Raw genomic sequence first — 23,973 nt, forward strand, 5'->3', positions numbered from 1 at the left:
GACCCCTGATCCATTGACGGGGACCCCTGCCTCACTTCCTCTCATGCCGCAGTTCCCCTCAGGTGATGACAAAATGGCGGCCGTTCCCGCCACGACCACGGTGGCCATTTTGAGCGCTACCCCTACAACTATGCCATCGGCCTCAAATGTAGGACTTGGCTCTGTGGGTGAACATATGGTTCCTTGTGCGCATCCTTATCGGCCAATCTATGATCAGAACGCTCGGATGCCCCTTCCGCACAATCTTTCGTTGCCTGTAGGGACGGCACCTTTGATTTTTGTGGATATGTGATGGGACGGTGTGGCAACCTTCCCTGTTACGTCCTTGGAATTATCCTCCTCATAAGAGGCCTCCTCCGGTTCTGAAACCTTTTTCGGTAAATTTTAGACGCTCCTACGTACCGACCCCATGAGGGAATATTTCAAAGGGCTCTTTAGGGAGATCTGTCCACCCACGCCTCCGGCTCCACCTGTTCCTCCGGTGGTTCCGCCGGCGCCTCCCTTGCCTACGGTGCCTTCGCCGACTCTTCTGCCTTTGCTCCCATTGTCCCCCGTGGACAAGGCGGTGCCCGACACGGCTCAGCAGGATCCTGACCTGTCGGATGACGCACAGGGCGACCAGGACAACAAGGACCGGCCCCGCTCTATTAGAGCTTTTCATGACCGGGTACTATACATGTGTTTTTTGGATGTTCCGGTGCCTAAGGCACCCACACCACAGGAGGGCGTGCTTTCTGGGGTGTTCACCCTGTCTTCTCTGGAGTGTACCGGCCTGTTCTTGCAGAAGGACGTTCTGGCTGAGGTCCGTAGGGTCTGGGAAAATCCACACTCTGGACTTTTCGTCAATAAGAAAATTGACGTGCGATACAGGCTGCATTCTTTGGAAGAGGTGGCCCTATTGTCTTGTCTGCCCCCCTCCTCCACGGTGGTGGCTGCGGCTACCTTACAGTTCTGGCCTTCAGCATCCTCTTCCATCACGGCTACTCAGGTTCTGGGAAAGGAGGACAAGCTCCTTGACTGCCTTGGGAGAAAAATCTTTGCCAACTCGGCCTTGCAGCTCAGGCAGGCCAATGCCGAACTGGTGTTAGCGGGGGCTAATATGCGGATGTGGAAAGGTCTGTCGGAGTTTGAGGAGTTCATTCCGGTTGAGAAGCTGGAGGATTTTAAGGCAGGTTTATCCGACGCCAGGGTCTTTGCCTAGGATCTCCTGGAGACTGCGGCTCACCATGTAGACACCTGGGCTCGGGGCCTTATGCTGGGGGTTGATAACTCACGGCAGGCGTGGCTACATGCCACCAAGTTTTTGAAGGAAGTACAGGACAAGGTGTTGGACCTTCCGTTTGACGGTAAGGAGCTGTTTCATTCTACAACGGATGACGAAGGATATCACGCAGACAGCTAAGTCCTTGTCGGTCCTGGTTAAAACCCCCTTTAAAACCCAGAGACCGCTGTTGCAAAGTCGGCCCTCCTCTGGTTTATTGGGGCTTCCTTGACTGGAAATCTCGTAGAGTGGAGACCCCTTCGGGGAATAACCGCTGGAGGCAACAACGGACTCGGTTTTCCTCCCGCTCCTCAGCCTCCTCCTCAGGTTCAGGTGGCAACACCACTGAAAAACCTACAAAATGAGGGTTCTCCGCGCTCGCACGAGACCCCGGTGGGAGGGCGCATTGCGTCTCATTGGGAGGTGCGGCAGACCATCACCGAAGACAGATGGGTGTTGTCAGTCGTTCGGGGCGGGCTTCCGCTTACCACTACCCCACCCTTCAACCCTCCTTTCCAGCTTTCGGGATCACCCTCCCTGAATGCCGAGGTGCAGATGCTTCTGGACCTCAGAGCGGTGGAACCCGTTCCTCGTGGGGATTGAGGGGAGAGCTTCTACTCCCGGCTGTTTACTGTGCCTCAACCCAACCATCGTTGTCTGCGCACCATCCTAGACCTTTCCCAGTTCAATCTTTTCCTACCCCAAGAGAAATTCAAGATGATCACGCCCAGCCAGATACGGTCTTCCTTGCAGATGAGCGATTGGCTCAGCGTGATGGATCTTCAGGATGCGTACATGCATATTCTGATTTGGAATCCACACAGGAGATATCTCCGTTTCTCTTTGGGAGAGGAGCACTTCCAGTTTCGAGTGCTTCCTTTTGGCCTCAGCTCGGCGCTGCGTGTCTTCAAGAAGATGATGTCGGTGATTGCGGCCTATCTTCGTCTGCAGGGTATCCATGTGTATCCGTATTTTGACGACTGGCTCTTACGTAGTCCTTTCCCGTTCAAAGCTGCGTGCAATCTTCAATCTCTCCTTCAGCTACTGCTCTATCTTGGGCTATCGGTGATGTTAGAGAGAATTCTCTGTAAGGCTAATTTCCCAAACCTAGTGAGTCCCCCAGCAGCTTTGCTGGATTTTTGGGGTTTATTTTTTTCTCTCTTGCTAAGAGTGAGATTCCTTTGCTCCCACTCTTAGACATGATTTGAGATGTTCCTTTAACTTTCCATGTGTTTTATGGGCTATGGGGTCTTTTACTCCATAGGGTCTCGTGTTTTTTTGATGTGGGTTACACAGCACCCTCCGTGCCGTAACCCAGGGGTGTCGTAGTGACCCCCCAACATAGACTCCATACCCTGGGACTGACTACTGTCTCCCAGGGCATGTAAAGTCACCATTGGCTTTGCTAGTCCCAAATTATGAACAGAAACCAGTACAAACCATCATATTGTGGACGTACTGGTCGGGGCAATTCGATTGCTCCGGGGTCTGTTGTTCGAGGGGGCACGTCTCCGTCCCCTCTGATCGAGTTTTGGCTGGTGGCAGTGGATACTACTTTTTATATTCGACCGCGAATCGTTCGAGGCTACCAACTTTAATTATTTAATTCTTATAGCCTCGAACATACCGCCGGTTCATTTATTTAATATTAATTCACTGGTTGGTATTTTTCGCCAGAACTCGATTCTAAAATGGTGTTCGTGTTCTCTTCTGTGACTCCAACCCAAGTCGAGCCCTTTGTTCCACTTTTTGGCGGGCTTCTCCACAGAAGCCTCCAAAAGTGGTGCTACTCTGTCTGGGTACCACAGGGGGTGTGGGAGGGGGTTTAGGCACCCAGGACTGAGTTACCTTGGTAACTCAAGTCGCACTCTTGTATGATTGGCCCAAGTGGTGAGTTGGCCGGCTCACCACTTAGCATGTTTGATTGACAGCTAGGCTGAGTGAATGCGGGTATGCTGCATAAAAGCAGGGCTTTGGGGACTGGAACTTCAGAAGTTGCCACAGGACCTAAGAATCCGAGGAGGGAGAAGCTGAGCCAACCTGCAAGGACGACACCACCGGTGGAGCCCTGCTGAACCGTCTCACCACTTTTCCCAACGACAGAGGAGATCTCCAGCCCGGAGAGTCTTCTTCCTTCGACTGGTGGGGATAACCAGTCTACCTTCTTTTCGCCTTCCTGGAGCATCTCGTGGCCGCCTTACCTGTGCCAAGCACCACAGCAACCGGGATACCATGTTTTCACCACTACCGCGTACCGAAAGGGTAGTACCTTTGTACCGGAGAACTCCGCGGCTGGTTTCTTCCCTGGCAGTGCAACGACCTTCATCCTTCCTCCACGACGAGATCTTTTCTTCCTCTGGACGACGCTGCAACTTGCATCCGCTGCCAGGAACTACTGCCCCCGCTGGAGGATCCTCTCCATTTAAGGTACCGTGTTCCGCCTGGCTTCCCTTGCAACCGTTTAAACGGGGTGTATTAAATCCTCGTCTCTCGAACCTGGGTTAGCCTGGGACACCTTAGCTAACTTTCCTGCACTGAACTAAACCTTTTTCGGACTACCTCCACAAACTTTGAAGACTCTGTGTAACTGTATGATCTTGGGCATCTTCCGCCTGGCTCCCTTGAAAGTGGGCCTGGCACCTAAAACTTCCTTGCTCATTAGTAGACTGTGCCTTCCTAACTTGCTGTGGTTCTTTAAAAAGTGTTTAGTGTGTATGCTTCCATAATTCTGCTTTTCCCTCCCTTTTTATTTAACTTGTTGGAGTGCCATCGAACGTTAAGCGCTCACCTCTGTCTGGAAATAAGTGGTGTTAACTAAGACTTGTCCAACAAGTAATCAGGGATGTACATATGATAATAGTGATTGTGTTTTGAACTTATCTTACCAATTTAGTGCTAGTGTGTTTTATAAGTGTGTGTTAAATAAATAATGATATACTTTTACACCCAAGCTCTGGTCAGTGTTTGCTTGTGCTACTGTATTTCTGTACCTATTTTGTATGCTCTGTATACTGCCTAACTCTTCTTGAGGGAAGTCTGACTGCTCAGCCACAGCTACCAAGTGAATCTGTGTGGCACAGACTGCTACCAAGTGGGTTTACTGCCAAACACCTGTAGTCTTAAATCTTTTGCAGTGGTCCCTAAGGGAACTGCACAGGTTTCTGCCTAACAGGTCAACTGGCTGAAATCTTCCATGATGGTCTCGCAGGACTTGATTTTCCTAGGTTTTCGCTGGAACACGATCGACTGCAGGGTGTACCTGACCGGGGACAGAATGGCGGATCTGTTAGCCAAGTGTCAGATGTTTGCGCAGTCGGAGAGCATGTCGGCCTGGTGGTTCCAGAGGCTTCTGGGCCTCATGGCCTCGTGCGTGTTGGCTCTTCCTTTTGCTCGTCTCAAGATGAGGTGAACTCAGATGGCTCTTCGGAGTTCTTGGCGTCAGGCTGTGAATCTGGACTCCAAGTTGATAATGATTCCGGCTTCCATGAGAGTGGACCTGGAGTGGTGGTCATCTCTCAGCAACCTGTCGGTGGGTGCAGGGTTTCAGGACCCAGCCACTACGGTGACGCTCACGACGGACTCCTCTCTGCTGGGGTGGGGTGCGACGTTGGATCGCCTTCAGGTCTCGGATCTTCAGGTCTGGAGCTTCTGGTGATCTTCCTAGCACTCAGGGCGTTCACACCGATCATTGCCAACAGAGTGGTGGGTATACGCACGGACAATGTGGTTGTCAATGTATTACATCAACAAGCAAGGGGGAACCAAGTCTCCCTCTCTCGTGGACCTGTCTATCCAGATTTGGGAATGGGCTGTTCTTCAGTGTTTGGCTGCTTGCAGTGCACATTCCGGACCAGCTGAATTTCACAGCAGATGCCCTCAGCCAGCGGACAATGGTCAGCTACAAGTGGGAATTAAAAGCGGTGGTCCTCTCATGGATTTTCGTGTATTGGTACACACCGGAAGTGGACCTTTTCGCTACGGCAGCAAACAAGAAGCTTCCTCAGTATGCCTCTAGAGGGGGGCTGGGAGCCTCCTCTCTGGGGGATGCTCTTGAGATTCCATGGCACAACATGAGGGCTTACGCTTTCCCGCCTCTGCCTCTAGTTCACCGAGCAATTTGCAAATTGAAGAATTCGGTGAACTGTTCTCTTCTACTCATACCCCCGTGGTGGCCGGCCAGGTTTTGGTTCTCAGAACTTCAACACCTGTCGGTGTATCCACCGATCAGGTTACCGATGACCCCCGATCTTCATCATCAGTGGGAGCAGCAGCTGTGGCACCCCTCCCCACAATCGCTCAGCTTGGCGGCATGGTGCCTGAGTTCAAGTCTTTAGAACATCTTAACTTGTCTGCGGATAACATGCGTATTATCCAGGCAGCCAGGAAACCCTCAACTAGGTCCCAGTACAGAAGCAAATGGCTTAGGTTCTGTCATTGGTGTTTAAGCAAGCAGTTGGACCCAAGGGAGGCTACAGTTGACACGGTACTGTCGTTTGTGTCCTTCTTAGCAGAGTCGGGTGTCCACGTTCTGTCATGCAGAACTTACCTTTCAGCGGTTTCCGCTTACCTTTCTACGGACCAATGCTCTTACTCTCTGTGTAACCCAGTGGTAAGAGGCATTTTGCAGGCTTGACACGGCTCTATCCTCCAATTCGTAATCCGCACCCGACATGGGATCTAAATGTGGTCCTAACTGCGTTGTGCCATAAAAATCTTTCGATCCGATGGCCACGGAGGACCTCAAGTACCTATCCTGGAAGATTTCCTTTTTGGTCGCCGTTACGTCAGCAAGGCGGGTGAGTGAGCTCCAGGCCTTGTCGGTGGAGCATCCCTTCTTGGTCTTTCACAAGGATAAGGTGGTCCTACGAACAAATCCTGCTTTCCTGCCGAAGGTGGTATCTAAGTTCCATCTGAATCAGTCGATCTCCCTGCCTGTCTTTTTTCCGAGCCCTGCCTCAGAGGCAGAAAGGGTTCTGCATTGGCGGCTCGATGTCAGAAGGGCTCTTAAATTCTATCTGGACAGAACATCCGAGATTAGGACTTCTTCTCAACTGTCTGTTTGTTTGCTTGTAATCCACAAGGTAAGCAGACATCTAAGGCGACTATTTCTCAGTGAATCGCCGCCTGCATTACGGAGTCTTTCACTGTCCAAGGGCTGAAGCCTCCTAAAGGCATTCTTGCACACCCGGTGCGGGGCAAGGCAGCCGCGGTTGCCTTTCAGAAATATGTCCCCTGGGTGACCATCGCTAGGGCAGCTACTTGGGCCTCCCCACCTGCTTTCTTTGAGCACTATTGTCCAGACATGAGCTCAAGAGTGTTAGGGAGAATTCTCTTATAAGGCTAATTTCCCAAACCTAGTGAGTCCCCCAGCAGCTTTGCTGGATTTTTGGGGTTTGTTTTTTTCTCCTGCTAAGAGTGAGACTCTTTTACTCCCACTCTTAGGCATGATTTGGGATATGTCTCTGACTATTTGTGTGATTTTGGGCTATGGGGTCTTTTACTCCATAGGGTATCATCTGTGTTTTGTGTATGTGTTACACAGCACCCTCAGTGCAGTAACACAGGGGTGTCATAGTGACCCCCAAACATAGACTCCATACCCTGGGACTGACTACTGTCTCCCAGGGCATGTAAAGTCACCATTGACTTTACTAGTCCTAAATTGTGAACAGAACCAGTACAAACCATCATATTGTGGAAGTACTGGAAGGGGTTAATTATATTGCCCCTGGGTCTGTTTTTAAGGGGCACTGTCCAGTCCCCCTTGTCGAGTTTCTGGCTGATGGCAGTGGTTACCACGCGAAATATTCCACCGGAATATTTCCTATGGGATTTTCCCATTGATTTTAAACACACCACTTTTTGGTGCAATGTTAAAGATACCGCTGGTTTATTTATTTAATATTAAAATCACGGTTGGGTCTTTTTGCCAGAACTCTTTTCTAAAATGGCGTTTGTGTTCGTCTCTGTAACTCTGACCAAGGTTGAGCCCTTTGTTCCACTTTTTGGCGGGCTTCTCCAAAGAAGCCCTCGAAATGGTGCCACTCTGTCTGGGTTCCACAGGATGTGTGGGGAGAGGAAATTGCACCCTGGACTGCGTTGCCTTAGCAACTCAAGTCGCACTCTATTCTGATTGAGACAGTGGTGAGCCGCCCGGGCTCCCCACTTAGCATGTTTGAGTGACAGCTAGGCTGTTGAATGGGGGTTTTTCTGCATAAAAGCAGGGCTTTTGGGACTGGAACTTCAGAAGTCGCCACAGGACCTAGTAATCAGAAGAGGGAAGAAGCTGAGCCATCTGCAACGACGACAACAAGAGCCCTGCTGCAACGACCTCACCACTTTCCCGACGACAAGAGGAGATCTTCTGCTGGAAGAGTCTTCTCCCTCTGGGCTGGTGGGAACAACCAGTTTGCCCCTTTCGCCTTCCAAAGACGTCTCTTGGTCGACTCGCCCGTGCCAAGCACCCCGGCGACCGGATAGCCAAGCTTCACGACTTTGACCGTGAATAAAAGGAACACACCTTTTACCGACAAACTCCGCGGCTGGTTTCTTCCCTGGGCAGTGCAACGACTACAAGGTTCCTCCTCGACGAGATCTTCTGTTCCCCTGGTCGAATCCACGACTTGCATCCACTGGCAGGAACAACTGCCACCGCAGGAGCTTCCTCTCTCTTTAAGGTACTGTGTTCCACCTGGCCTCCCTTTCTTCGGATTGCTAAAGGTGACCCTTAAATCCTTGGCTTTCCAACTGGGTTGGATCCAGACCGTGTAACTTTATTTCTTGAACCACCCCAACCTCTTTTGAACACTCTGCAAAGACTTTTAGTGCATTTTAAACCGCGCGATCCTGGGCACATTTCGCTTTGCTCCATTTAAAGTGGGCCTGGCCTATGAACTTTGGCTCTACAGTGCATACTGCCTTCACTGATTTGCATTGTACTTATAAAAGTTTTGGGAAATGTTTTATTTTCATGCTTTGCCTTTTTCTCTCCCTTTAACCTAACTATTGGAGTGCCATCTAGGTTACGCGCTCACATCTGTTTTAACAAATATTGGTCTTTTAACTCTGACTTGTCTAATAGTTATTAAGGGCGGTGTTTATACTTTATCTGACTGTGCTTGGACTTGCTTTTGATTTAGAGTGTTAGTGTATTACCTAAAGTGTGTTTTAAATAAATAATTATATACTTTTGATACAAAGCTCTGGTTAGTGTTTGCTTGTTCCACTGTGTTTTTAGCCCTATTGTGTATACTCTATATACTGCCTTACTCTTCTTGAGAGAAGTCTGACTGCTCAGCCACAGCTACCAGGTAAATCTGGGTGGTGCAGACTGCTACCCTTACTCCTGTAGTCTTAATCTTCTTGCAGTGTTCCCCAAGGGAACTGCACAGGATTCTGCCTAACAAAGAGCTGATGCTCAGTTTGGTCAGGCTGTGCTGAAGAACCTTTTTCAGTAAGGGGTATTTCCACCCACCCATAGTTCCTGTAAGGAGTGCTTGGGAATCTCCCATGAGTATGGAGGAAAGGGGACGGGACGTAGGAGTATAACAAGGTTACTCACCGTAGTGACCACCTTACTCCTAGTCCATAGTCCCCTTTCCTCCATACCCCTCTAATAAGGTTCCTCTGTTATTGCTAATAGGTCTTGGACCTGGTGATAGAAAAGGACTGATGGGCGATGCGCGGGGCGGAGCCGAGGTGGGTTGGGTTACGGCCGCGCAAGAAAGAGAGGAAGGACACTTTTTTGCAAATTTTTTGGATGCTTTTTACAAAATGCTCCGGTCCCGTCCCACAGGACGGAGAGATGTCCCATAAGTATGGAGGAAAGGGGACTATGGACTAGGGGTAAGGTGGTCACTATGGTGAGTAACCTGGTTATACCAACCTAAATATGATGAAGTATCTAGATCATGTAGCAGTAGTGTGGCCTCATCACCCATTAGTTCAGAGATTGATAGTGATTCAGACAGACAATCTCTGAGTAGATCCAATGCGCACCCCAGTGAAGCTACAACATTGGCAGCCACTGGAGTAGACACCACAGAGGATAACGTATTGAATGCACAGGAACCAGTAGGACCATCACCTTTTTAGAACAAATCAGACGGTTCAAAAAAGGAAACCGTCAGGTATCCATGAAAAATCCACTGAGTAGCCAAACCTGGTTACATATGACACAGAAGAATGGATTTCACAAATGTGGAAGATGCTCTATGTGTATGTATGTTTTCGAAACAAGGGTTGTGAATTTTGGAAAATTTGGACACCACTAGGTCGATACATTTTTTAATTGCAATTCCAAATTTGTTGTTTACTGTATCATTTGTGTGTGTGGTTTACACTACATTGGGAGTACAATCAGACATCTCAAAATTAGAATTAGAGAACACAAATCCACAATAGCCAATCAAGAAGCCAAATATCCGCTAGCCATCCACTGGCAGAATATCCAGCAAATGGATAATAAGGAGGATATGAAATTTGTGGGTATGGCCAAGGTCTCTTTACCACAGAGAGGTGGCAATCTGGTATTGAAATTAAGACAATTGCATTGGTAGTTCAGTGATAGAATTCTTGATTCCCAAATAAAATTAAGACAATTGGAAGCTAGACTGATTTGTCAATATAGGACAATCTCCAGCCTTAATTCAGATCACAAAAATTCAGTGTATTTATCAAATCCCCCAACAGTGGAAATCCATCCAAACTGTGATGTACCAACATGACATCTTGTCCTTGTTGGTCTTATATGTGAAGAGTATGATCCGACCAATGACATAGCACAATTAGGCACAGTTACCAGATTAACTATAATAGCTGTTTTTAAACATCTAACTAGTTGGCAGTTTAGGATTCGCGAGGTGCAAATGGCTGCTTAATTAGACAATATCTAGATAACACCCACTATATATATATATATATATATATATATATATATATATATTTGATAATAAAAATATAATAAAAACAGTGTTTTGCTTTGTTTGTGGCCAATGTGTATTTCCCCTAAATAAATATAGCCAATCCAGGCATATGGTACCGCCTAATTTATTGACAATTACTGTGGTACATGTGGAATTGGGGTTACTGTGTCGGTGTCTCTGCACATCGTGCAAACATATGTAAGACTTAAATGAAGATGTATTCAAACATGATTGTTTTTATCAGTATCATGCAGGTGGCAGTGTTCCAATGAGTCACACCAGGTTGACTTAAGTTGCTTCAATATATGGACAAACGCTTTAACAGCAGACCTCCCTTAGACTATAGCCCATAATGGGGGAGACGACTAGTGTCTAACGAGTTAAAACAGCCAGTTATACTGTTTCCTTTAATCAATCACACAAGCGAACAGCACCAGACAGCAGTTTTTAGGTTCCCTAAAACATACATGTATGCACACGATGGTTTACATACTTTGTGAAGACATTATTTCTACCCCATTGCAGAGTATTATGTATTCATCAATTCAATTATATACTCTAAATTTCGCCACTAAGCACTAGATGGTCCCTTTATTTTTGTATTTTAATCCAGTTCGTTATAATGAGACATGAATATGTTGAGCAATGGATCCCCTCCATATCGGGTACTAAACCAAGATGGCGGAGTCCGAAGCACTGTCCTGCATTCATTACACAACGCGCTATGTTTTACAACGTTAATATATGCAGACTAGATAGACGCGGCTCAGTGACAACGCATACACAAGCCGAGAGGCTTAGCAGGTAAGCCTCTTCGAATACGGTCCCTAGCCAACACACATGGGCGCTATACTAGCATATACAGCAATATTGCGCTGCTCTCTACTTGACTATAATGTCTTGTTTCTCCCCATTTATATGTGCTTTCACGTGGCGCTTCACAATCATGCTTGATTGAATATAAATCGGCCGCTACGTACACTTCCATGGGTCCACTAATGTTGGAAGACAGATCGATACCTTTCCGCAATTGCGAAGCTTTAGAGGTAAATCTTTACTATTTCCGTTTCATTTTCATTCACCCTGCCCCAAGTGACAGATCCGTTTGTAAATACTAGACAAACACGTGTATTCTCTTAATTCATTTTCTAGTGACCAGGCATCTAAGCATTTTCTCAGCAGAGTAACCACTTATTGGTAAGTATCAGTCTCTGCGGACAGCATACAGAGTTGACCCAATGGTTGGGAATGAACGTGTTATTATTTCTGCACCATTGCTAGTAAGATTATTTTTATCATTCTTATAGAGATATACACAAGAACAGAAGAGGACACAACAGGTTAACAGAAGCGACTCGTGTCTCGCTTGATGGGATTCATTGCCACTTAACCACTTTCCAACATATCCAACAGGATGCTTTCTAATTAAACTTTCTTTTGTTTTCTTTATTCTTGTGTTGTATTGTCCCCCGTTTTTCTTTTTTCTCCATATTGGTTTGACTTATGTTACTGCTACATTTGTAAATGTTTTCATTAATTACACAACAGTGTTTATATACATGTTTCCTGAATATTTGACAATGGATTTATGTCAACTGTTCCCTTTGTTTTGCACTTTGGTTTTGACCGCTTATGCGTATACCAATGTTTATGTCATTTTGGTTAATCATATTTATATGTTACTTATAATTCAGCCTCAGAAGAAGAGCAATGGCTCGAAACACGTGTCAGCCTGACTTTTCATACAAAAAACTACATGCAATCAAGCATGTAGCATTTGGAATTAAATTGGTGACTCCCTCATATGACCAGTGGTAGTAGAGTTAGAGGGGTAATACAATCCAAAGTGTTTCTGTTGTTTAATTGTTGCAGTGCCAGAGACAGGATCAAAGACAATGTTAATCGCAGAGTTTATCTCCTAGTCACGACTACCAACCCTCAAATGATCGAGTAGTGTTCTTTCAGCTCTATTTCAAGTTACTTCTTTAGCAATTACTTCACTGTTTTTGACTTGTAGTTCCTGAGATCTTTTTATCATGTGGTTTCTGAAAATAAAAACACAAGTTGCTGGTCCCAGAGGTTAAACATTGATTGGACAAGAGTTGATGGAGATAGCCAGTGCCTCAGAGTAAAGATCATCAACCAAATGTGTTCTGTTTTCCAGGCATAATTAAAAGTAATTTTGTTTTTCCTATATTTACAAAAGTTTTTGCAAGATGATATGCGCATGTTATTTAACAACACAAAACCGAATCATTCTACTTTATCTACACAGGGTTGAACAGATGTGCATTCAAATAAAAGAAGTTGGCGACAGAGTGAACTACATTAAACGGTCATTACATTCTCTAGATTCTCAAATTGGACACCTGCAAGACCTCTCTGCTCTTACTGTGGATACTCTTAAAACTCTAACGGCACAGAAGGCTTCAGAAGCTAGCAAGGTTCACAATGAAATTACTCGTGAATTAAGCATTTCAAAACATTTGGGACAAAATCTTGTTGATGATGGTCCCCTAAGATCTTCTATGAGAAAAAAACACAGTGTTGGAAATTTCTTTGGGTCGTTTCCTCAAGGAGGTCCTGAAACAAACAATGCCTTTATGTTCAACATTTCACTACAGAACGAAAGAGACTCCCAAAGCAAGAGGGTTGTTGAGGACCTTGTAGAGATCCACAGGAGGGAAGAAGCAAACATGCCAGAGGCTGGATCCTCTGGCTGTGCCTTATTCCCAAGTGACCATTCTCCTACTCAACTTCGACATAGGGTACGTGATATGGAATTCTCAAAATCCCTCACTAAGAGTCAGAAGGTTGACATTTCCACCGAGGACACACAAAGTCCATCTTCCCAATCAGCTAAATTCTTTGTTAGTACTCCTTCTCAACCTAGTTGCACACCAGTGCTTCGATCCGCTGCAAAGGGAGTAGAGAGTGCTCATGCTAAAACTACTAAAGAAAAAGATAATGTGGAATTTGGGGCCTTTGTCGGTGAGTATTGCATGTTTATTTCCTTAAATTCTCATCATCCCCTATTGTGTTCCTGTTTCCAGTTATAATTTATCATGTTGTTTCCACATCAGAAATCTGTGGAATGAAGACTCTAGGCCACTTTTAAAGTTCCTCAAATCTTCTTTTTTTTTATTATAAAGGAACCAGTAAACGTGGGTGTTTGCAATTCTCCTACTAACTAGATATCATATTCTGGGAGAGCTATTTTGATGGAAAAACTTTTTTTAAACGTATTTCTTATATGTAGTACCTACAAGGCTAAACAGGTGGCTCTGATGTTGACAACCAGGTTTAGATAATTTGAAAGTATTGTATTGGTCCTCCTTACACAAAATCACGTTTAGGCATTGTGGGGGGTCAGTAATGCAAGGTGGACAACTGCTTGTGTTTTTCTCAAGAACAGACATTTTATTAAGAAACAAATTGGCAAATACATTCTTGCTAAGGGGATAACTCCTAACATAAACAAACTGCCCCTCACACTAAACAACAAAACATTCAAAGAAAATCATAAACAACATTTAACCAGTCTTGGGTAGATCCCTTCCCCATATCTCAGTCAGTTTCCAAATGTTCAAAGGAAAGGAAAAGTCTTGATCCAGTTCTTATGAGTTCCAAGTCAATACAAAAGTTCATCTACCAAAAATTCATTGGTAACCAATCTTCAGTTTTCAGTTGAAAAGATACCCTTCCAAGTTCAGTCAAGAAAATAGCACCAATGGTAATCATGGGCATTCTTTTTTCAAGATTAATAGCCACAGTTCAAAGATTAGATTAACAACTTCTTCAACAACTTTACAGTTGATTAAGACCTCTTAAGTACATATGGTATACTTGTCAGGATGCTTCTTCTTGGGTTGTTGCTTTGCTCTTGACAACCACCCTTCTGCTACTGTTACCGTTGGAACAGTCTCCTTTGTTCCACAGTATACCAATACTGCAACCACCTTAAATGTGACATCCAGTAACAGTTTATACACCAGCACAGTGCAGGTACTTCTGCTTCTCCTTCTACAATTATGTACTATTAAATTATTAGGCATATAAAGACAAGACTCTTTTGACCTCTATGAGGTAGGCAGACACTCATCTTTCCTATACTTCAGGAAAAGGGCAGCCTTTTCGCCTCTTCTGGCTGCCTTTCTGCCTCCTAGGTACATCTGCTTCTCTTTACAAGCACCCAGCTCCCTTCCCCAGCTTTGTTCACACCTTCTTGGTTCCAGTAACTGCCCTGAATCTGTATTGCCACTCGTTTAACTTTAGGTAAAGATGCCACACTTGTGTAAGAGGACACTGGACCTTTACCAACCTTGTAAACAAGATGGATAGTTGTTAAGATGGCTGGTTTTACTATGGAAAGGGTTCACCTCTTGGCTTGGGTTTTACTTGATCTTTTAGTCAATGCAACAACTTCAAGACTTCCAGACAAAATGTTTCAACTACTACATGGTTCAGTCTTAAAAGACAAACAAGGTTTAGGTACACGTGATCACTCTTTCAGATATATCTTTGGCTTTAAAGAGATATCAGTGATTATATTTCTTATTCAATATAACAGAGAGGGCTTCTGGCTCCTGTAAGGAAATACATTTGGTCACACACAGCCTTCCTTTGATGCTGGCTACCCTTGAATCATTTGTAGAAGTTAAAATAAGGTTTTCGGATTGGCTATAGCGAGCTTTCCCTCCCTTTTTATGAGAGACAAATGACCACTCCAGCAACAGTATATTGTTTGACAATGGAATTAACAGGCTTTTCATCTTAGGCGAACACTATTGCTCTCCTAATAGTGTGCATGATGCTTTTCATTATTAAGAAGAGCTTCCACAACTCCAAACAGTTTATACTCGCTTTAGACCTTACACAAGTTACTTCTGAGCTGGTAGCAATGACCGTGAAGGCTTGTAAAGTGAACCTGAACTCCGACCTTCACTCACCAGCTCCAGGAACACTGCAGTTATGGACTACTTAACTTTCCAGACTTCTTAAACTGCTACTGCTGCTTTGCACACTCTTTGGATCCACACCCTCCTGCAGCACCAGTGTCTGGGGTCTGGCCACGTTAATTGGGAGTCTCCTTCATGCCTCAGTCCCTCAGCTTGCCTTCTGCTCTGGGCCTCGGGCTTCAGCAAGGTCACAGCTCTACAGTTACAGCTACTAGGCGCACAATGGGAAAGCTCCTCTCTCAATAAGTCATACTCGGTGCATCCACAGCAATACTGGCACCCTCTCAGAACTTGCAGGTGAAATCTGCTGTCTCCACGCTTCGGTGTCCTTTCTGTGATCACACTTCCTTGTGAATTGTCAGCCTTGTGCTCTGCTACTACTGCTTCTACTGCCAGCCTTCCAACTCCTGTCCCAGCTTCTTCTTCCTTTCCTCTCCTGCTGCAGCCTTTTATGCGTCACAGGTTTGGCAAATAACTTCAGGTGTAAGCCATTGGTTTCAATTACCTGACCTGTGCAAAGGCTGTTAGGCTCAAAAGCCTTACCACTACATCTACATGCCTCTTCAGCCTCCTCCTTCGTCTTGTCCCTATAGAATTCTGGGACATGTAGTTTACTTTATCCAAGTCAGGTTTTTCTACTTAGTATATTTAAGGGTAGATTTAATTCCCTTAGTAATTGTAACAGAGGGGTTGTAAGTTTTAACTTTATTAGAGGTAGATGATTTAGAGAAGACAACATTTCCGCCATTCATTGTAGTGTACCTTTGCTAATGAGGACGGCATTTAATTTTAGGTACCAAAAAGATTCCTTCTTTTGGCATAATATGTTTTGGTCTTAAAACATTAGGGGTTACCACCTTAGATTCCATAGGAGGTTTGCAGACATTAAAATGACAGTAAGCCATAACCTCTTCTGGCCTAGTAGTAAGAGTCTCCCTTTTAGAAGAAAAATACTGTTTCTCGTCCCACAGAATTTCCTCACTTCCCTGGGCCTTGTCTCCACCAGGTGGTCCTCTCTCAGTACACCACCCCCAGGGTTGGGATCAGGAAGCGTCTGCCTTCCCTGGCTTCTTGTAAGGAGACTTTAGACAGGGTTTCAGTGAGGAATTTGCAGGATTCTTCACAGCATACAGACTTCTCTAAGATCTTTCCTTTAGTTGCTCAATACAACAGAATATCCGGCAAGCAGTGGCAGGCTTCGTGGTGGATCCTTCTTGAAGGCCTAGAATAACACCTTCCAGTGCATCCATTCTCTACTTTGGATGCAAGAGAACTGTACAGTACTCTTGATGTCTACTGCAAGGGGCATTGGAGAGTTAGATGGCAGGGAGTAATGAGCAAAATACAATTGTGAGTTGGGCAGAGTTACTGGACTTTTCAGAAGCCAGTAGAAACGGCATGCCCCATACACAAGAAATAAAGGAAGTGACCAACACCTGGGATGTCACGAACATGCAGTGCACACTGAGTGAATCCAAAAAGGCATACACGTCTTGTAACCTTTCCCAGCAGTGCAACAAGGGGGTAAGCTAGCTGATGCTTGCCGCTCTTTTCCCTACTTAAGGTGCCCTCCAGCCTCTTTTCCTTTGCAGCTGGGGAGCAAGTGTAAGTGGATCTAGGTCACCTGGCCTAAGCCCCGCCCATCTGGTGCCTTCCTGGTTGACGCTCTTTTTCACCACTTAGCAAGCCCCGCCCACCTGGTGCCTTCCTGCTTGCCGCTCTTTTCCCTACTTAAGGAGCCCTCCAGCCTCTTTTCCTTTGCAGCTGGGGAGAAGGTGTAAGTGGATCTAGGTCACCTGGCCTAAGCCCGCCCATCTATTGCCTTCCTGGTTGCCCCTCTTTTTCACCACTTAGCAAGCCCCGCCCACCTGGTGCCTTCCTGCTTGCCGCTCTTTTCCCTACTTAAGGAGTCCTCCAGCCTCTCTTCCTTTGCAGCTGGGGAGCAGGTGTAAGTGTGTTACTACTGACTTCTGCAATTGTATTCGCTCTCCCCTCTTGCTTCTCCACTCTTTTTGACTACTTAATCTCTGTTCTCTCCTCTCCTTCCCTCTCCCTTTTCCTTTCTCCTCCCTTCCTCCCCTTACTTTCTTCTATGCACTTACTCTATCAGAATTGTCCCTGGACCTAGTATGATAGCATCCTCGTCTGTCGCTCCCCCATCTCCTTATTGCCCCCCCTCCCTCCAGCACTATCTGAAACGTTGTCAGGCATGGTACGATAGTCGCTTGTTTTGTTCCTTCCCTCCCTTTCTGCACCCCTCTCCCTCACCTTTTGTTTTCTCCGGCTCTACCAGCAATGTCGTCAAGCCTGGGATGGTAGTCGCCTGTCTGTTTCCATTTCCTTCCCACTCTCCCCCTCCCTTCCTTATCTATGTCTTAGCTCTTGCATTATCTGAAATGTCGTCAGGCCGAGTACGATAGTTCATTTCACATCCTTACTGTTCATGGCCTGTAAGAATGTCGTTGTATTTTCCCTTGTTCCCTCCCTTGCCTTGAAGCGCTTTGAAACACATTGTGTATAGACGCTATATAAATAAACTATCATATCATATCATGCCTCTCAGCTTAGGGAGTTTGAGTTTGCGCAAGTATACCAATCCCAATGCACACGTATGCTGAATTCACAGATGATTCCACCTATGCTATCACACGGCCCGAGCTGAAACATGCAGAGCTATAAAACCACCACAGACGATGGGGCTGTTTGGTAGACATGTGTCTGTGTGCAGAATTGCAGAGTGGACATGCTGGTGCAGTGAGGAGTTGAAAAGGAGAGGCATAGGGGCCGGGAAGGTAGAGAGGAGAGCCGAGGAGTGGAGTAGATGGATGTTAGGGAGAATTCTCTGTAAAGGCTAATTTCCCAAACCTAGTGAGTCCCCCAGCAGCGTTGCTGGATTTTTGGGGTTTATTTTTTCTCCTGCTAAGAGTGAGACTCTTTTCCTCCCACTCTTAGACATGATTTGAGGTGTCCCTTTGACTTTGTATGTGTTTTATGGGCTATGGGGTCCTTTACCCCATAGGGCTTCATGTGGTTTTGGTATGTGGGTTACACAGCTCCCTCCGTGCTGTAACCCAGGGGTGTCATAGCGACCCCCAAACATAGACTCCATACCCTGGGACTGACTACTGTCTCTCAGGGCATGTAAAGTCACCATTGGCTTTACTAGTCTTAAATTGTTAACAGAACCAGTACAAACCATCATATTGTGGACGTACTGGTCGGGGCAATTCGATTGCCCCGGGGTCTGTTGTTCGAGGGGGCACTGTCCAGTCCCCCCCCGACCGAGTTTTGGCTGGTGGCAGTGGATACTACTTTTTATATTCGACCGCGAATATATTCCTATGGGATTTTCCCATTGTTCGAGGCTACCACTTCTTAAAATAGCCTCGAACATACCGCCCATTTATTAAATTAATATAAATTCACCGGTTGGTATTTTTTGCCGAAACTTGGTTCCAAAATGGCGTTTGTGTTCACTTCTGTGACTCCAACCCAAGTCGAGCCCTTTGTTCCACTTTTTGGCGGGCTTCTCCACAGAAGCCTCCAAAAGTGGTGCCACTCTGTCTGGGGGAGGGGGTTTAGGCACCCTGGACTGAGTTGCCTCAGCAACTCAAGTCGCAACTCACCACTTAGCATGTTTGAGTGACAGCTAGGCTGAATGAATGGGGGTTTTCTGCATAAAAGCAGGGCTTTGGGGACTGGAACTTCAGACGTCGCCACAGGACCTAAAGAATCCGAGGAGGGAGAAGCCGAGCCGACCTGCAACGACGACACCACCGGTGGAGCCCTGCTGAACCGTCTCACCACTTTTCCCGATGACAGAGGAGATCTCCAGCCCGGAGAGTCTTCTTCCTTTGACTGGTGGGGATAACCAGTTTGCCTGTCTTTTCGCCTTCCTGGACCATCTCGTGGCCGCCTTGCCCGTGCCAAGCACCCCGGCAACCAGAATACCACGGTTTACCACTACCGCAAAGAAAAGGGTGGTACCTTGTAACCGGGAAACTCCACGGCTGGTTTCTTCCTGGCAGTGCAACGACCTTAAGCTTTCCTCCACGTCGAGACCTCCTCTTCGCCTGGACGAAACACCGACTTGCACCCGCTGCCAGGAACAACTGCCCCCGCTGGAGCGTTCTTCTCATTTTCAGGTACTGTGTCCCGCCTGGCTTCCCTTGCGACAGATCGTTCGGGGTGACAGACTTTCTAACCTGAGTTAGCCTGGGGCCTGTTAACTAACTTTTCCTGACTTGATCTCAATCTTTTGTGACTATCTACAAAGACTCTTTGGGCATAACCCCATTGTGTGATCCTGGACACATTTCTCTTGTTCTCTCTAAGAGTGGGCCTGGCATTTGAGCTTCCTTGCTCTACAGTAGACTTTGCCTAACCTGCCTCACTGTGGTTCTTTGAAAAGTATTGAGATTTGTGTGCTTTCATAACTCTGCCTTTTTCCCTCCCTTTTTAAATAACTTATTAGAGTGCCATCTTATGTTAAGCGCTCACCTGTGTCTGAAAATAAGTGGTGTTTCTCACTAAGACTTGTCTAATACGTAATTAGGGTTGTATATATATAATAGTGACTCTGTGTTGAATTTACTTACCTCTTTGTGTGCTAGTGTAATTTACAAGTGTGTCTTTAAATAAATAATGATATACTTTTACACCAAAGCTCTGGTCAGTGGTTGCTTGTGCTACTGTATCTCTGTACCTATTGTGTATACTCTATATACTGCCTAACTCATCTTGAGAGAAGTCTGACTGCTCAGCCACAGCTACCAGGTAAATCTGGGTGGTACAGACTGCTACCAATTGGGTTTACTGCCAACCACCTGTAGTCCTAAATCTTTTGCAGTGGTCCCTAAGGGAACTGCACAGGTTTCTGCCTAACAATGGAGAGGAGAAATAGAGGAACTGAAGTAGTGAAATGGAAAGATAGAAGAGCATAGGAAATGTTAGAAAAAGACAGGTGTGATGGGGGATGAGATAGAGGGAGAAAGGAGAAGGTAAAGCACAGCAGAGTGGTGAAAAGGTGTAGAAAGAAGCAACTCTGTACTAGAGATGAGGAGGTAGAGCATGATAGAGGGGTGAGGAGGGAAAAGGATCGAGAGCAGAAAAGGGGAGGCCTGAAGAGAAAACAGGAGATTAGAACCTGAGAAGCAATGGAGAGAACAGAGTAGAGGAAATGAAAGGCGGAGAAAGGGCCAAGCAAGGTGATAGGAGGAACAGCAGGGAACGATGGAGATTCTAAAGAACCCCCATCAGACCGTGGTGGAGAAGTCTCTGATTAACACAAATTGCTGAACACATGACCCATTGAGGCCCCTTTCCATTACCCGGAAGAGAAGCTCGACAACCCCTGGGGTCTAACATTGCTAAAAAAAAAAATGATGTCTGACTTTGTCAAGTGGCTTCACAAGGGAAGTCGGACCCAGGATGAGGAGAACTAATGCAAATCTTGACTGATCCAGCAGGAACCAAGGAAATTCCAACAAAAGCAAGAAAGAAGTGCATGTCACAATAAATCTCTGGGATTGTGATTGAATATTTACCAGAGGGCAGATCAGAGACACAGTAGGATTATGTACCGCTTGGAAGGCAGACTACCTTTCAGAAAGTGAAAGAGGCAAGCAAGGACCTAGGACCATGGACCTGTTGAAAGTCGTACTATAAAGAGAAAGTTAACTTTTATGTGGGTTTTGAGTTGTCTTCTGGTGATGACACTGAAGAAACATACTTGTACAAAAACCAAGGAAAAGAGCATTGATCAGTTACCTTGGACCATCCTTGTAAAGGCGGAATTTGGCGGATGACAGGATTTTTGGACCTGAGTTCACCAGTTTCCCTACGAGCACTTGTAACCTAGGAGGGACTGAACTATGCACTGGCTAGTCTAAGGGTGTAGAAGTAGGAGACTGACAAGTGGCATGCTTTTGGCTATAGACTTTTATTAGTGAGCAAATTAAAGAACTAACCCTATCTGACGCTAGTTCTAAGAGGGGATTCCCTGCCTCAACTAATACTAAGGAAATTGTCAGGATATCAGTCTATATACTAAGGAAATTGTCAGGATATCAATCTAAAGCAAAGAGTCTACTGTCCTGTGTCAAAAGCCTAATTCCATCCCTTAAACTGTAAACTCGACTGAGAAATAGGGGTGGTCTTCTTGGTCCAGAAGCATGGCTCCCTTCTTCTGGACAACAATCTAAAGTTCAGTTTTGAGTGCAGCAAACAAAATTGTTCTTCTTCGAGGATGTGTATCAAAAGTCTCAATGTTTTACTATTGTATAATTTTGGTTATCTAACCTTGAGTGGTCTCTGGTTCAAGACGTGATATGTGTTACATTCATATGTGTCTGCTCTGGCATTTGAAAATGTTTGATAACGATAATTTAAAATAAAAAAAGATTCTTTGAGGGGATTCCAGCAAAACACACAAAACGAAAGTCTTGTATCTTCACAGCGTCAGGGGGATGACTTTCTTTACTGTATGAATGGTTCTCACAATGCCAGGACAAGACTTTCTTCTCCTAGCCTTTATCAGATATTTCACAAAGCCAAAACAACCCTTCCCTCGTTTTGGGTCCATCCACAATGTTTATCAACACCAAGGGGTATGTGTCCCTTTCCCTGGTCTTTCTCAAAGCTTGTCTGTGTGTCACAAGAATGAGTCCCTTCTCTTGCCTGTATCAATAATGTTGATGAGACCAAGGGGGTTGTTGCCCTTCCCCTGACCTTTCTCAAGCTCTTCAGGATGCCAACAGAATGACTCCCTTCTCTTGGCTGTTTCAACAATGTTGATAAGGCCAAGGAGTATGTCTCACTACCCTGATCTTTCTCAAAATGCTCTTCTGGACCTCCATTGTTCACCGTCTACCTGGTTAACTACCCTGCCAGGTACTGTGACTATGCTGATGATCCCGTAGGCAATTCATCATTGGCTCTGCGTCCCAGACACTTCTCAGTTCCTCTTGTTCCTCAGGAGTTATACTTGGTTCACTATCCTGCCAGGCATTCCCCTTTTTACGGCTCCCAGACCATCCTTATTAGTTTCTTTCTTTGTCTGGTATCCCAAACCCCTTTTTGTGTTGGTTTCCTGCTCTCCTTTGGGTCCCAGGCCCCTTTGGCATAGGCTTCTCTCGCTCTCGTTCCTAGACCCTTTTGTATGTGTTCCTTTGGGCCCAAGACCTTTTTGGCAAAGGCTTCTCTTTGGGTGGCCCCCACAACCATCTCTTTCTCCCAACCCTCTTCTGGGTGCTTACCGGTGTCTTACGGTTGCTTATAGGCTTTGGTTCTCCTCTTCAGTGTTACCTGATCCTTCCACGGACTGCAGCGGCTCTGCTGCAGCTCCCTAAGGCCTACGGAATTCCTTCGATCGTTCCAGGGACTGTGGCGGCTCTGCAGCGGCTCCCTACGGCTAGGCTGTGCGCCCCAGATGGTTCCTTCCCTCCAGCCTTCTCCTTCGGCTGGCTACTCTACCTCCTGTCTCCCGCTCCAGCCTTTCCACAATGGACCTTCTGGCGAAGTAACTGAATACAGTTATCTTTTTCATCCTCTGCTGTTCCTTCCTTAATACAGGGTTTGAATCTCCAGGGAGGGCCTCTCAAATTTGGAATTCCGTCTTCTGTTTTAATGGTAGTTCGGCCAATAGGAATCATATAACAACTAGACCGTTCAGTAGAGGTGCTCTTTATGTTTCTGCACTTCTTCCTTGTCCCGGTACTGATGTCAAGGACTCCCAGTGAGTCAGTTGGGTTCTTCCTCGTCTCAGTACATAAGGGATATAAGACCCATGCAGAGTCCACACACTTCCTCATCTCAGTACTTCCTACATGGCTGGCATGGCAAAGATCCATGGGTACACTAGGGAAGGTACTGGTGGGAGCGGGTTAGGATGGTGTCTGGGTTATGTGGGCTATGGGAATACCATGTTCTCTCCAGGTCCTCACTAATCACATAGGGGGCTTACCTCCCCATGAGATCCACCCGGGGAGTACCACCCCAGGGGGGGACTGTCAGGTAGCAGCCTCACCTCCCTGGCCTCATGAGAAGAAGGGGCTCTCGCTAGGACAGAAGTAACGACATCCAGGGATTTGTCACAGTACTTAAAAAATGTATGAGTTAGGCCTCAACTAGTTCCCCAGACTACCAAAGTGCTACCCAATTCTGAGTCAGTTAGTTTTCAGCACTACTGTATTTGTAGTGTTTCATCTTAGAAAAAAAGAACATTCACTGTAATGGATTTCTTATTTTATCGTAGGGTTTCTTGTCCACTCCTCTCCATTTAAATGATTGTGGCATACTGAAAAATGAAATAGATGCTTATATTGCAAAAGAAATTTATAATGGAAGCTCAAGGAGGGGGCTGATCATACACATCATGCAGCTGTTCGCTTCTCAAGCAAGGGTTTACATCTCTGGTGCACCCACCTCTCCAGTAATGGCGCTTGCCTGACCCCTTCTGTGGTTAAGTCTTTCTCATGCTGAGTTTGTAGCTGCCCAAACATCCACCTGCATTGTAGAGAGACCTTTATTTCTGGCAAGCAGGTACGATTGAGGCTGCTGTTCAGCACGCGCCCCAACTTAAATTGCAAATGTAGGTAACACAGTTTGACAGAGGGGATAAATGAGCAGCAGCTAACCAGCCATGCATTTAGGATGAATATTTGGACTGAGACACATTTCAGGAGTTGAGAGAAGCGTGAATTCAGCATCTACTGAAGACTTCTGCTCAAAACCTTTGACCACTGTGAAATATATTTCAGCTGATCGCTTCCCCAAATATACAATGGGAGAAAGAGCATATTTTCCCCAAACCGGATCTGTTGAGGAAATG

At 46.0% G+C, this 23,973-nt stretch overlaps 1 protein-coding gene across 2 annotated transcripts in view; it reads left to right on the plus strand.

The window, feature by feature from the left end:
- TRPM7 (transient receptor potential cation channel subfamily M member 7) overlaps positions 1-23,973 on the plus strand; it is a 2,599,208-nt gene that overhangs the window by 2,060,400 nt on the left and 514,835 nt on the right. For both annotated transcript variants that reach the window (XM_069624956.1, XM_069624955.1), the window contains exon 26: positions 12,461-13,176. In XM_069624956.1, coding sequence (XP_069481057.1) covers positions 12,461-13,176 — 716 coding nt within the window. The remainder of the gene's footprint in view (positions 1-12,460; positions 13,177-23,973) is intronic.

This window comes from Ambystoma mexicanum, chromosome 11 (genome assembly GCF_040938575.1).
Source record: "Ambystoma mexicanum isolate Mex_15411 chromosome 11, UKY_AmexF1_1, whole genome shotgun sequence".
In the NCBI taxonomy this organism is placed as follows: Eukaryota; Metazoa; Chordata; class Amphibia; order Caudata; family Ambystomatidae; genus Ambystoma; species Ambystoma mexicanum.